The 13,065-nt window shown below is 37.2% G+C and overlaps 2 protein-coding genes across 3 annotated transcripts; both read left to right on the top strand.

Annotated features, from left to right (window-relative positions):
* The first annotated feature begins 3,437 nt into the window (after positions 1-3,437).
* On the top strand, positions 3,438-7,603 carry LOC112006653 (pentatricopeptide repeat-containing protein At5g66520). The gene is made up of 3 exons (XM_024038958.2): positions 3,438-5,461; positions 6,100-7,073; positions 7,165-7,603. Exon 1 carries the CDS (start codon positions 3,798-3,800, stop codon positions 5,409-5,411), a length of 1,614 nt encoding a protein of 537 aa, XP_023894726.1. The 5' UTR covers positions 3,438-3,797; the 3' UTR covers positions 5,412-5,461; positions 6,100-7,073; positions 7,165-7,603.
* A 130-nt stretch (positions 7,604-7,733) lies between these two features.
* LOC112006630 (nascent polypeptide-associated complex subunit beta) lies at positions 7,734-9,420 on the top strand (the record flags this gene model as incomplete). 2 transcript variants are annotated; one of them, XM_065759684.1, is given in 5 exon segments in its annotated part: positions 7,734-7,931; positions 8,339-8,406; positions 8,729-8,877; positions 8,995-9,051; positions 9,382-9,420. In XM_065759684.1, coding segments are annotated over 5 exon segments (502 nt in total), but the record flags the coding sequence as incomplete, so codon positions are not given.
* Positions 9,421-13,065: the final 3,645 nt, after the last annotated feature.

Genomic DNA, 13,065 nt, shown 5'->3' with positions numbered 1-13,065 from the left:
TCCTTAATTTAGAAGTCCTTTCCTTGTAGGAGTCCCTATAAATGTATTTTACGGAATTCTTTCCTTGTAGGACTCCTCTTGATTAGCATTGAACGTGGAACACAAGATATTTCCTTATATACACATGCGTAAAGGCCAAGTAAGGCCACGCCAGAATCGTCAGACTCATACGTAGTCTTCAGCTCTTTCACGTTAGCTTCCTATTTTGCCAATCACGGTATTGCCGTCAGCTTCAAGGTAGAGCTGTAGACTTCCTATTGTCGTTTCCAAGCAAGTGAAGCTGATGGGGTTATTTAAGACCGTCGCTTTTCACCTTATCATGGGAAAGTGCCAATATTGCAAAATTATCTTTATCACTTCTAATTCCACCCGTGATTAGAAAATGTTTAAATTACAATTTTACATAATTAAATCCATCCATTCATTATTTATTGTCTATAGCTTGAGTAATTGTTCAAAATACAATTTTTATATCCACATTTGTCATCTGTGCAACTATAATATTCACAAATCTAAATAAATTAACAGTCCAAAATATATAAGAATAAACAAGCTATAAATTAACATTCCAACACGTGTAATGTCATAATAATGAGTTTATTTAGTAAACATATATTAAGTTATAAACGAGCCCAAGGTCGGCATGTTTTGTATGAGCCCTATTATTTACTAGCTTGTTCATGAACAATTTTTTTGCTTGGGCTCAGCTTGTTTATCAAACAAGCCTAAAACAAAGGCTCAAACTTGGCTTATTTATAAACAAATAAACATAAACGAGTTTTTTTATTGAGTTGACCTCGAGTTGTTCATGAACAGTTTGGTTCCTTTAAGAATAAACAAGCTATAAATTAACATTCCAAAACGTGTAATGTCATAATAATAAGTTTATTTAGTAAACATATATCAAGTTATAAACGAGTCCAAGGTCGGCATGTTTTATATCGAACCTTATTATTTACTAGCTTGTTCATGAATAATTTTTTTACTTGGGCTCAGTTTGTTTATCAAACAAGCCTAAAACTAAGGCTCAAACTTGACTTATTTATAAACAAATAAACATAAACAAGCTTTTTATTGAGCTGACCTCAAGTTGTTCATGAACAGCTTGGTTTCCTTTAAGGCGCCGGACTCAGACCAGCAGCAGCAGACAGAGCGAGTCTGTGTGCCAAAAAGAAGAGAGAGAAATCATCAGAGAAGAGAGACATCAGAGAGAGGAAAAAAAAAAACTCAGATTAGAGAGGAGAACACCATACCTCAGCCGATTCTACTAGATCCGACGGAGGTGCGATGCCAAGCCACCAACGGAAGGGATTGACCAGTGGAAGAGGAAGAATGAGAGTATGCAAACTTGCGTGGCAGAACTAAGAGAGAGAAACGGTATCATATGTGTTGTTAATTTGTTGATATGTTGGGGGCAAAGTTTAAATTTTCAGGCTGCCATTTTTTTCCAAAATATTGGGGCTGATGAAAGCAAGTACTCAGAGAGCCCTTGCCCTGTTGGACCAATGCCTGAGCCTTACCATGACGCATGTATATGAAAAAAAAAAAAAATAGTATTAACCAATTTGAATTATTAAAAACCAAAAAAAAAAAAATTAATATAAAATTCAAAACTAACAAGTAATTGTGTCACAAATAATCATTTAAAACTAAAGTATATTTCAATATCACAAATAATCAATCATAATATGTCAAAGAAAATAAATCATAACAATTAATAAGTCTATATACCTAGGATTTGAAGGGTATATTAATAATTTGTCATTTAATTAAAAAGGTTCATCCAGTTCAAATGGATTCCATGAATTGGACACTAACCTAACTTGTTTATTAAATATGTCAGTTATGTCAACCCGAGTATGACACTAACTCATTAAATCTCAACTCATAACTTGTTAATTTCGTGTCGTGTCGTGTCGTGTTGGGTTTTGCGGGTTGTGTCCAATTTTGCCTCCCTCTCTTGAGTCCAAATTTAAAATACTGTATTAAAGAAAAAGCAAATGAACTCAAAACACAAGAGTCAAGAGTCAAGACTTAGATAGGGCTGTAAATGAGCCAAGCTTTGCCAAGTAGTGTGTGTTTGAGCTTGACTTGTTAATAAAAATAAAATGCTCAAGCTTGGCTCGAGCTTGAGACAAGCTTAAAAACAATGTTTGAACTCGAGCTCGTGAGAATGCCAAAAAGTTTGAGCTTGGCTTGGCTTGACTTGGTTTGGCTTGATTAATTAGTTAAGTCAAGCTTGAGCTTAATATCAAGCTTAAACTTGAGCTCAAGTCAAGTTTTTTAGCTTGGGATCCAAAAACATCGCATGTGCTTATCACCAAAAATCAAGTAAACAAAAAGAAAAGAAAAGAAAATAATATGCTCATTTTATAATGCTCCTTGATGATGCCAAAAAATCAACAGTAAGTCACACGGTCCTTACGTGGTCAAAATAGTACCTGCACAACACAAAAAGAGAAGACTTAATAGAGAGTATAGGTGTGGTGTCGGCCAAATATCATTTGAAGGTTAAGTTAGAACTTCTCACAATTCTAGAGTGCCAAAGCTGGGGTGAATTATGCTTACCTTAGTTTGTGAGGGTTTTGGAGTTTTTATAGTAGTAGAGGGTTGACATCTATTCCTTAATTTAGAAGTCCTTTCCTTGTAGAAGTCCCTATAAATGTATTTTACGGAATTCTTTCCTTGTAGGACTCCTCTTGATTAGCATTGAACGTGAAACATAAGATATTTCCTTATATACACATGCATAAAGGCCAAGTAAGGCAACGCCAGAATCGTCAGACTCATACGTAGTCTTCAGCTCTTTCACGTCAGCTTCCTATTTTGCCAATCACGGTATTGCCGTCAGCTTCAAGGTAGAGCTGTAGACTTCCTATTGTCGTTTCCAAGCAAGTGAAGCTGACGGGGTTATTTAAGACCGTCGCTTTTCACCTTATCATGGGAAAGTGCCAATATTGCAAAATTATCTTTATCACTTCTAATTCCACCCGTGATTAGAAAATGTTTAAATTACAATTTTACATAATTAAATCCATCCATTCATTATTCATTGTCTATAGCTTGAGTAATTGTTCAAAATACAATTTTTATATCAACATTTGTCATCTGTGCAACTATAATATTCACAAATCTAAATAAATTAACAGTCCAAAATATATAAGAATAAACAAGCTATAAATTAATATTCCAAAACGTGTAATGTCATAATAATGAGTTTATTTAGTAAACATATATCAAGTTATAAACGAGCCCAAAGTTGGCATGTTTTGTATCGAGCCTTATTATTTACTAGCTTGTTCATGAACAATTTTTTTGCTTGGGCTCAGCTTGTTTATCAAACAAGCCTAAAACTAAGGCTCAAAATTGACTTATTTATAAACAAATAAACATAAACGAGCTTTTTTATTGAGTTGACCTCAAGTTGTTCATGAACTTGGTTTCCTTTAAGGAACCGGACTCAGACCAGCAGCAGCAGATAGAGCGAGTCTGTGTGCCAAAAAGAAGAGAGAGAAATCATCAGAGAAGAGAGACATCAGAGAGAGGAAAAAAAAAAAAACTCAGATTAGAGAGGAGAACACCATATCTCAGCCGATTCTACTAGATCCGACGGAGGTGCGATGCCAAGCCACCAACGGAAGGGATTGACCAGTGGAAGAGGAAGAATGAGAGTATGCAAACTTGCGTGGCAGAACTAAGAGAGAGAAACGGTATCATATGTGTTGTTAATTTGTTGATATGTTGGGGGCAAAGTTTAAATTTTCAGGCTGCCATTTTTTTCCAAAATATTGGGGCTGATGAAAGCAAGTACTCAGAGAGCCCTTGCCCTGTTGGACCAATGCCTGAGCCTTACCATGACGCATGTAAAGCAAATCCAATGCCATCTCACTGTTTCAGGCACCCTTTTGGATCCTCATGCCGCTACCAAGATCATCTCCTTCTGCGCAGTGTCCGACCATGGAGACTTGAACCACGCCTATCAACTTTTTCACCATTTACCCAATCCATCCAAACTCATTTGGAACACCATGGTCAGAGCTTTTGCCGAGAAAAATGAACCCATTAAAGCTGTGTGTCTTTATAAGAATATGCTTCACATTGGCTTCTTGCCCAACAACTATACTTTCTCTTTTCTCCTTAGAGCTTGTGCTCACCTCTCTGATATCTCATTGGGTAAAATTTTCCATGCCCAAGTCGTCAGGCTTGGCTGGGAATCATATGACTTTGTGCAGAACGGGTTGATCCATTTGTACGCGACTTGTGACTGCATGGAATCAGCTCGTAAGTTGTTTGATACGAGTGTGAACCGGGATGTCATTACGTGGACTGCTTTGATTAATGGTTATGTAAAATCGGGACTAGTTGTGGTTGCACGGGAACTGTTTGATCAAATGCCTGTGAAGAATACTGTTTCTTGGAGTGCGATGATAACTGGGTATGCACAAGTTGGTTTGTTCAAAGAGGCTTTGGAGCTCTTTAATGATATGCAGGTTTTTGGGTTTCGGCCTAATCATGCTGGCATTGTGGGTGCACTCACTGCGTGTGCTTTTCTTGGCGCACTGGATCAGGGAAGGTGGATACATGCATATGTGGATAGAAATGGGATGGAATTAGATAGAGTGTTGGGCACTGCTCTTATTGACATGTACGCAAAATGCGGGTGCATTGAAAATGCTCGTAGAGTATTTGATGAGATGCCGAATATAAATAGAGATGTTTATGCTTTTACTTCTTTGATTTCAGGCCTAGCAAATCATGGTCAGAGTGGTAGTGCGATAGAGTTGTTTATTAGGATGAAGAATGAAGGAGTTTTTCCTAATGAAGTAACATTTATATGTGTATTAAGTGCATGCAGTCGAATGGGGTTGGTGGATGAAGGTATGAGAATTTTCAATATCATGAGTGAAGAGTACGGGATGGAGCCAGGGGTCCAACACTATGGCTGTTTGGTAGATCTCTTAGGAAGAGCTGGGATGCTAGAAGAGGCAAAGAAGGTGGTGAGAGAGATGCCCATGGAACCAGACTCCTATGTTTTGGGTGCATTGCTCAATGCTTGTAGAGTTAATGGAGATGTTGAGTTGGGTAAAGAAACGGTTGAGCACTTGATTCATCAGAGTCTAGACCATGGTGGGGTTCATGTTCTTCTTTCCAACATGTATGCTTCTGCTAACCAATGGGATGGTGTTGCAAAGGTAAGAAAGGGAATGGAAGAGAAAAGGGTACGAAAGCTTCCTGGATGCAGCTTGATTGAAGTAGATGGTGTGGTTTTTGAATTTGTAGTTGGAGATAGGTCGCATGCGCCTATGGAGGAGATCATGTTAATGTTGCTTGCAATTGACACACACCTCAAGTTTTCTTGGCATGATGATGACAGTGATGATGACATTGACTGTGATAAGATAAATGAATAAATCAACTTCTATATGAGAATTGGTGTATACACAGCTCAGCTGCCAATAAGGTAGCAAGCTCTTGAGAAATTCAAACCAATTGAAATCTTTGTCTCCACAGAAAATAAGGCCATGGAGACATATTCAGTTATTTGATATTGGAAATTACTTATGAACAAATTTTTTAAAAGAAAGGGGTTGTGAATATGAAGTTAGAGGACATTTGGGAATCTGTAGATGATACGTCATTGTTTTATTGGAGGGCGTATATAAGGGATTGGGACATTCAAACATTGAATCCTTATTATAATTAATTAATTTTGAATTTTATCCTCTTACTAGGACTAAAGTATACTTTTTGAAAACACAAGGGAGACTATCGTCTGAAAGAATTTGTTAAAATCACATATTTTTTGTCTCACATTAACAAATAATAAGTTGGCCAAACGGATAATGAAAGGCTTAAAAAAGGGTCAATATCCTTTACTGAAGTGGTTGTCTTTGTAAGTAGTTGCATTTTAATTGATTAGAGCTATTTTTGGCTAAGATCTTAGATCATTTGAATCACCTCATGCAAAATTTTGTCTATTTTAGCATAAGAACCTATTTTTTTTGTTTTACATACTCACTTTTCAAAATACCTCACATTAGATTATTTATTTTACACTATATTTTTCATTAAATATTAATTTTTATTGATTTTTTAAAGGGGGAACTGGAGAGCATGGTCTCCACTCCCTTAATTTTCAAGGTGTTAGTTTGTAACCTTGGATGCGGCAGAGAATGGACCCAATGTGGCTTGCAAATTATCCTAATCAGCAGCACGGGTACCAAGCCATGTTGGCTGATGGCATGCAGAACCTAGGAAGTGCAGATCTCCTAAGACATCAAGTTATGCAATTTCAGAAGCCTTAACAGTTCCTTCAACAGCCAGGGAGCCATACTTCACTGTTGCAGCAGCAGCAGCAACAACAGCAACAACAACAAGAACAAGCAGTTCCTCTTAATATCCTGCAGGCACAAACCCAAGTTTTATCAGAGAACATGCCGCAGCACCTTATACAGCAATCACTTAACAACCAACAAGAGGATCAGGCATGGCAACAGCAACATACCTATCAGAATACACTTCATATTTGAAGTGATCGGCTGCATCAGAGGCTGCAGTCAAATGTTATTTCTTCATCCTTTGTGAAGGCAGACTTCATGGATCCAACTACAGAGTTCTCAGCATCCTTAGCCCTAGAAAAAACATGGTCAGTTCACTTTGTCCTGAAGGAGTAGCAATATTTTGAACTTCTCCAGAGTTTGTCAGTCCATGCTAGCTGAGCAGTCACCCCAACAATCATGGGCTCCAAAGTATTCACATTCCCAGGTTGATGCTTTTACCAACTCAATGTCACACTCACCTTATCCTGGGAAAGATGCTACTGAAGAGCCAGAAATTTGTAACTCTGATTCTCAGAATCCTATTCCTTTTGGTGTTCATGTTGATTCATCTGGACTTCTACTCTGTGCCACTGTGTCTACTTTTGCTACATCAGTTGATGCTGATGTGTCCTCAATGCCATTAGGGGATACTGGATTTCAGAATTCTCTGTACAGTTCAGAGCAAGACTCCTCTGAGTTATTGAACAGTGCAGGGCAAGTTGATCACCAACCCCATCTCAGACTTTTGTCAAGGTATGAGCTGCAAGCAATTTGGGTCTTTCAATTTATTATTACTATTGCTTGCTTAATAGTCTTGACTAGATGATGCACTGTTTTTGTATAGGTTTATAAATCAGGGTCGGTTGGGCGCTCACTAGACATCTCCCAGTTCAGCAGCTATATGAGCCGCAAGAGGACTTGGAGCAGATGTTTGGAATTGAGGGAAAGTTTGAAGACCCTCTTAGATCATGCTTGTAGCTTGTATGTGTTGACAGGGAAAACGATGTGCTTCTCCTTGGAGACGACCCATGGGAGTAGGTATTTAAATGGATAGCCCTTTGATTAGATGCTTTTGAAGGTTTATCTATTAATTGGTTTGAAAATGGTTTTTTGTTAAATTTGGGGTTTCTTGTGACAACATTGAGATTGTGAATGAAATCCCTTTTCCCCATTCTCCTTCTCCATGATCTCCTTGAAAAGACAATGTAAAACTTGTTTGGTGACAGGTCCAGATGCTCTGTAGAGTTGAAGGCATTCCCACTAACATTCCCCCCTCCCAAAAAAAAAAAATAAAAAAAATAAAAATCATTGCCATTGCGTCTAAAAAAAAAAAGAAAAAAAGAAAAGATTACTACCAAAGTGTAATCCCAATATATATGGGATAATGGCATTTTGGCCAAAAATGAATTAGGTTAGGTCATAATGTTTATTGGAGGGAGGAAGGGTAAAAAAGGAATTAGGCATTCAAGTAGAGGAGGGCATATTTATCCCCTATCTTCGTCTCTCAGACCCGACAGAGCTCTCTTTCTCTTGCCTGTGTACTGCTGCCGGTTTCTGCTGCTACTCGTTTCATATTTATTCTACCTTTCATATTTTATTGCCAAAACAAAGGTTTTTTTTTTTTTTTTTTTTTTTTAATGTTGTTTCTGTCTTAGTTTGATTCTTTTATTAACATTTCTTTGTTTTGCCTCTTCACTGTGTTAAATAGTTTCATTTTATACAGAAATATTAGCCCATATTGCTATTACTCTTTTTCTTTCCAGTATATAAGAAAAAAGAAAGGCTCTTGAAATTTTCTCAGCAGCCTAACAGGGTACAGTATCTGCAAAGTGCTAGGGTTTTGGTTAATTTTCTTTTTCTTTAATTTATTGGGTTGAAAAGAAGCTTCTTTTATTTGAAAACCCTTATCCTACATTTACTTTCATTCACAATTCTGCTGGACTTAGGATTCATATTTGAGACCCAAAAACATTATATGAAAAAGGGTTGTCATTGATTCAGTGTTTTTCCCTGCTCAGATGGATAGGGAGAGGCTCATGAAAATGGCTGGTGCCGTTCGTACTGGTGGAAAAGGAAGCATGAGAAGGTGTGATATTCTTTCTCGTTTAATAGAATGTGTATACTTTCATTTTGTAGCGTAATCAACTAAACATAAAAGTTTATTTTTCACTAGAAAGAGCTGCTCATTTTGTAAAAACAAATAGAATGATAGGTGGACCACAACATTGGTCAGTAATAGGAATTAGGTTTTTTTTTTTTTTTTTTTTTTAATACCAGCTATTTGTTATGGGAGAAGGAAGTGTTATTTGAGTCAGAGCTCATTGGCACAAATATGGGATACGATAATATATGATTTAAACATTAACTTGAGTTTGAGGCACAACTGCCTTGTGTGCTTTTGTACTCAGGAAAAAGAAGGCTATTCACAGAGCCACGACCACTGATGATAAAAGGCTTCAGAGTACCTTGAAGAGGATTGGGGTGAACACTATCCCAGCTATTGAAGAAGTTAACATTTTCAAGGATGATGCAGTCATCCAGTTTCTTAATCCCAAAGGTTAACCTCCTAACCTAAATATGCTTTTATCCCGCCAATGTTTTTATAATTGATTTCCTTTTTGGCAACCAATGACTAATAATTTTTTTATTTTTTTTTTTTTATCTTGTATCACAGTTCAAGCTTCCATTGCTGCCAACACTTGGGTTGTTAGTGGTTCTCCTCAAACAAAAAGTATTTCTCATTCTCTTCATCAACCATTTATATTTTCTAGAATGCATGTCTGCCTTTTTTCGTTAGCTTTTTATGTATCTTTATTTCTTTCTAGATGTGGTCTACATGAGTTGCTGAAATAGTATGTGGCCTGTTTAAATGTTGTAATATTGCTGAGGGTCTTCTAACTTTATGCTTATCATTCCCAGATTTTCATTCATGTCATATAATAAGCCTTAAATCAGATCTTAAAGGGGCATTGCACTTTTGCCACTGACTTGTCACTGCTGCACATCTATTTCTTTAATAATCTTCAATGGATAGGAACTAAGACTTGAACTTGTGTTTCAGAATTGCAAGATATTCTCCCAGGGATCATCAACCAACTAGGTATGATGCAATTATGTTTATTTTTCTCACATTTAAATCATAATTTTTTTGATCTAATAGTTCCATATTACTATTTGTCGGCTACTCGTATTTTAAGACCCTAGTACAAAAAAATTGCTACTTGTGCTTGCTAACCTTAGGCTTTTTGTCTTTACTAGTTAACTGATGTTAAATATTTCTTAAATGTGCCTTGAATATCTAATTGGACTGTATATTGTAGTCTAGTCAATCCAATTTTTCCATTATTTTTGGATTTGGAAGTGGGTTAGAGTTTGCTTGCTTAGATGAGTTTGAGAGGCTTTCTCTCGAGGGGAGTTTGAGGAGGAGGAGATTCTTGAGGCTCTTAGGGTGGGAGAGGGTGATAAGGTTCTTGGGTCTAATGGGTTTACTATGGCTTTCTTTCAAAAATGTGGGTTTACTGTGGCTTTCTTTCAAAAATGTTGGAGTGCGCTGGATGGTGATATTATGGTTTTTTTTTTTTTGGGTAGATTTTCATAGACAACGTGTCTTCTCTTAATGCCACTTATGTTTGATCCCTAAGAAGACCAATGCTATCAATATTAAGGACTTTTGCCCAAGTCTTGTGGGTAGCCTATAGAAAACTTGGCTAAGGTGTTGGCACATTGACTTAGTAGTATTCTGGGTAAGCTCATTTCTAACTCTCAGAATTCCTTTGTTGGAGGGAGACAGATCCTTAATTCGGTTTTGATTGCCAATGAATGCTTTGATAGTAGAGTGAGGAGTGGTACTCTTGGTATGATTGTTATGTTGGATATTGAGAAGGCTTATGATCATGTGAATTGGAATGCCTTATTTTATCTTATGGAGAGGATGGGTTTTGGGGAGAGGTGGGGGGAGATGGATGAGTGCTTGTATTACTACAGTTAGGTTCTTTGTTCTTATCAATGGATCTACAGAGGGTATTTTTGGTAGTTCATGTGGTCTCTATCAAGGGGATCCCCTGTCACCACTCTTATTTCTCTTGGTAATGGAGGTGTTGAGCAGGTTGTTAAATAGAACAGAGGAGGGCAGTTTTCTTTTGTGGTTTTCTATCTAGGACCCATATGCAAGGGGGCTTGAATATTTCTCATCTCCTTTTTTCTGATGATACTATATTGTTTTGTGATGCTTCCAGGGAACAATAATAATTATATGTTCGGATGGTGTTGATCTTCTTTGAAGCTATCTCGGGCTCGAAAGTTAATGTTGGCAAGAGTAAGATTGTTCTAGTAGGTGAGGTAGGGAATCTGAATACCCTGGCTCATTTGCAATGTTGTAGGGTGGGTAGCCTGCCTATGACTTATTTGGGTATGCCGCTTGTGGCTCACTATAAGGATGCATCAATTTGGAATCCTATTATTATAAAAATGGAGAAGAGGCTTTTTGGAAACCTTTATATTTATCAAAAGGCAAACTTACTGTGTAAAAAAGTACTCTTTCAAGTCTTCCTTCTTATTTTTTATCTTTGTTCACCATCCCTCAACCTGTGACGACTAGATTAGAAAGGATTCAGAGGAATTTCCTGTGTGGGAATTTTGAGGGAACTTTTAAATATCCATTTGTTGCTTGGAAAAAGGTTTGCATGCCAGTGGAGATTGGTGGTTTGGGGATCCAGAAGATTGGGTTGTTTAACCAAGCCTTGCTTGGAAATTGGTTATGGCGTTTTGGGAAAGAGAGTAACAGGTTATGGAGACAGGTTATAGTAACCAAATATGGTGTGGCTGGAGGGGGTAGTGTACTAGAGGTGTGAGAGGGACTCATGGATGCGGGATGTGGAAGAACATTAGGGCTGGTGCAGAGAGCTTCTTTGGATGGTAGGGTATGATGCAGGGGAGGGTCAACGCATTCGGTTTTGGCATGATCCTTGGTATGGGCATACTCCTCTCAAGGAACTCTTCCCATATATGTTTGCATGTTCTTTGTCTAAAGAAGAGTGGATTTCTAACTTGGTTATTTCTGCATCAGAAGGGGAAAGGAGTTGGAATTTACAATTCTGTCGAGCTATTCATGATTGGGAGTTGGAGGGTGTATGTTCTCTTTTTGAGATTCTTTATTCCAATATGCTGAGGGTTGAGGGGGATGATAACCTGACTTGAAGTTGATTTGGTCTAGTGTGTTTGATGTGCACTCTTATTATTTATTCTTGTATGGTTCTCTCACTGATGATTTTCCTTGGGAGAGCATGTAGTGTGTAAACGTACCTAAAACGGTATCTTTCTTTTTATGGGAAGCAGCATGGGATGGGATACTTACCATTGATAATCTTGTTAAGAGAGGCTGGTCCTTTGTTAATAGGTGTTGTCTGTGTCGTTGTGTAGGGGAATCTGTGGACCATCTTTTGCTACTCTATCATTTTGCTTATGCTTTATAGAGTGAAATTTTTTGGTGTTTGGGATCCAGTGGGTGATGCCAAAGTCAGTTGTTTCTCTCCTTTTTGCATGGAGGAATTAGTTCAGAAAGTATCAGTCAAATATTTGGATTATGGTTCCGGGGTGTCTAATGTGGTTAGTTTGGCAGGAACTATTTGAAGATAAAGAGAAATGTCAATAATTTGGTACTCTATTTCAGTGTCTTGAGTTTGGGGGTATACACAATGTATTTCCATTCATGCTTTTCTTCATTCTATTAGTTTTACTCCTTGAGTTTATTGTATTCATTTCTAGTTCAGAGTGTTCATCATCATGAACACTTTGAAATTTTTTATCAATAAAATCTCTATTACCTATCAAAAAGAATTACCAAGTTACGCATGCACCCAGTGCCTGTTCTGGAAGTTTTGACATGATAATTTGTAAGTAGATGCTAGTTGCAATAGAGAAAAATATGAAACCAGGGCATTGACATCCACTACAAAAAGGAACAATTACAGTAGAGAAAAGCATGAAAAACCAGGGCATCTACAGGAACTTTATTGTCTGTTATCCATTTCCAATGAAGTCAAAATCCCCAAGATCCAATTGCATAGTCTTCTTTCTGAATTTTAAAAATCAAAGGTGGTAAATCTAAATGATAAAATCTTCAGCTTTTGACTATTGATTTTTAAACAATGAGATTTTATGGTTTTCATTTCAAAATCCTGCAAGAAGTTGCTGGTGGATGTGTTCAAATGCTGGCAATGGCTCAGGTTCGTGTGGGTTTGAGTCAGATTTTAATCCTGACTTCAGAAAAAACTACTCAAATCTGGATTTGACCTTTTTATGCAAGATTTATGTATGTATTCTCTTAAGGCTAAATGCTGCTAGCTTGAGCTCTGAAGGTTTATTCTGTAGAATTATAGCCTTGTTTAAATTTGGTCCATTTCGACATGAAATGCAAATCTAAAGGCTATACAGCAGCAAATATTTAAGTCTTATGCTTTTTTTCCTACTTGACTCTGATCAAATGACTATTTTTATTTGACTCTTTTTCCTGAGCTAGCAGATTACTTTCTTCTTTGAATGTTTGTCTAGCCCCACTGAGAAACACACACACTTGCACACGTGCAACATGCAACCCAAACCAGTAACATTTGAAAAAGGGAAAGAAATCCCCTTGCCCTAATGAATGAGAGAGAGATGAAATGAAATATACATCTGTTTTGACTGTGAATTATCTTAACATACAATGTTTTTATGAGATAAGAAAATGACCCTTGGAAAGTTCATG

The sequence above is a fragment of the Quercus suber genome, unplaced genomic scaffold (assembly GCF_002906115.3).
Source record: "Quercus suber isolate HL8 unplaced genomic scaffold, Cork oak 2.0 scaffold_338, whole genome shotgun sequence".
In the NCBI taxonomy this organism is placed as follows: Eukaryota; Viridiplantae; Streptophyta; class Magnoliopsida; order Fagales; family Fagaceae; genus Quercus; species Quercus suber.
The sequence above is the reverse complement of the archived record's forward strand: the minus strand, read 5'-3'. Positions and strand labels throughout refer to the sequence as shown.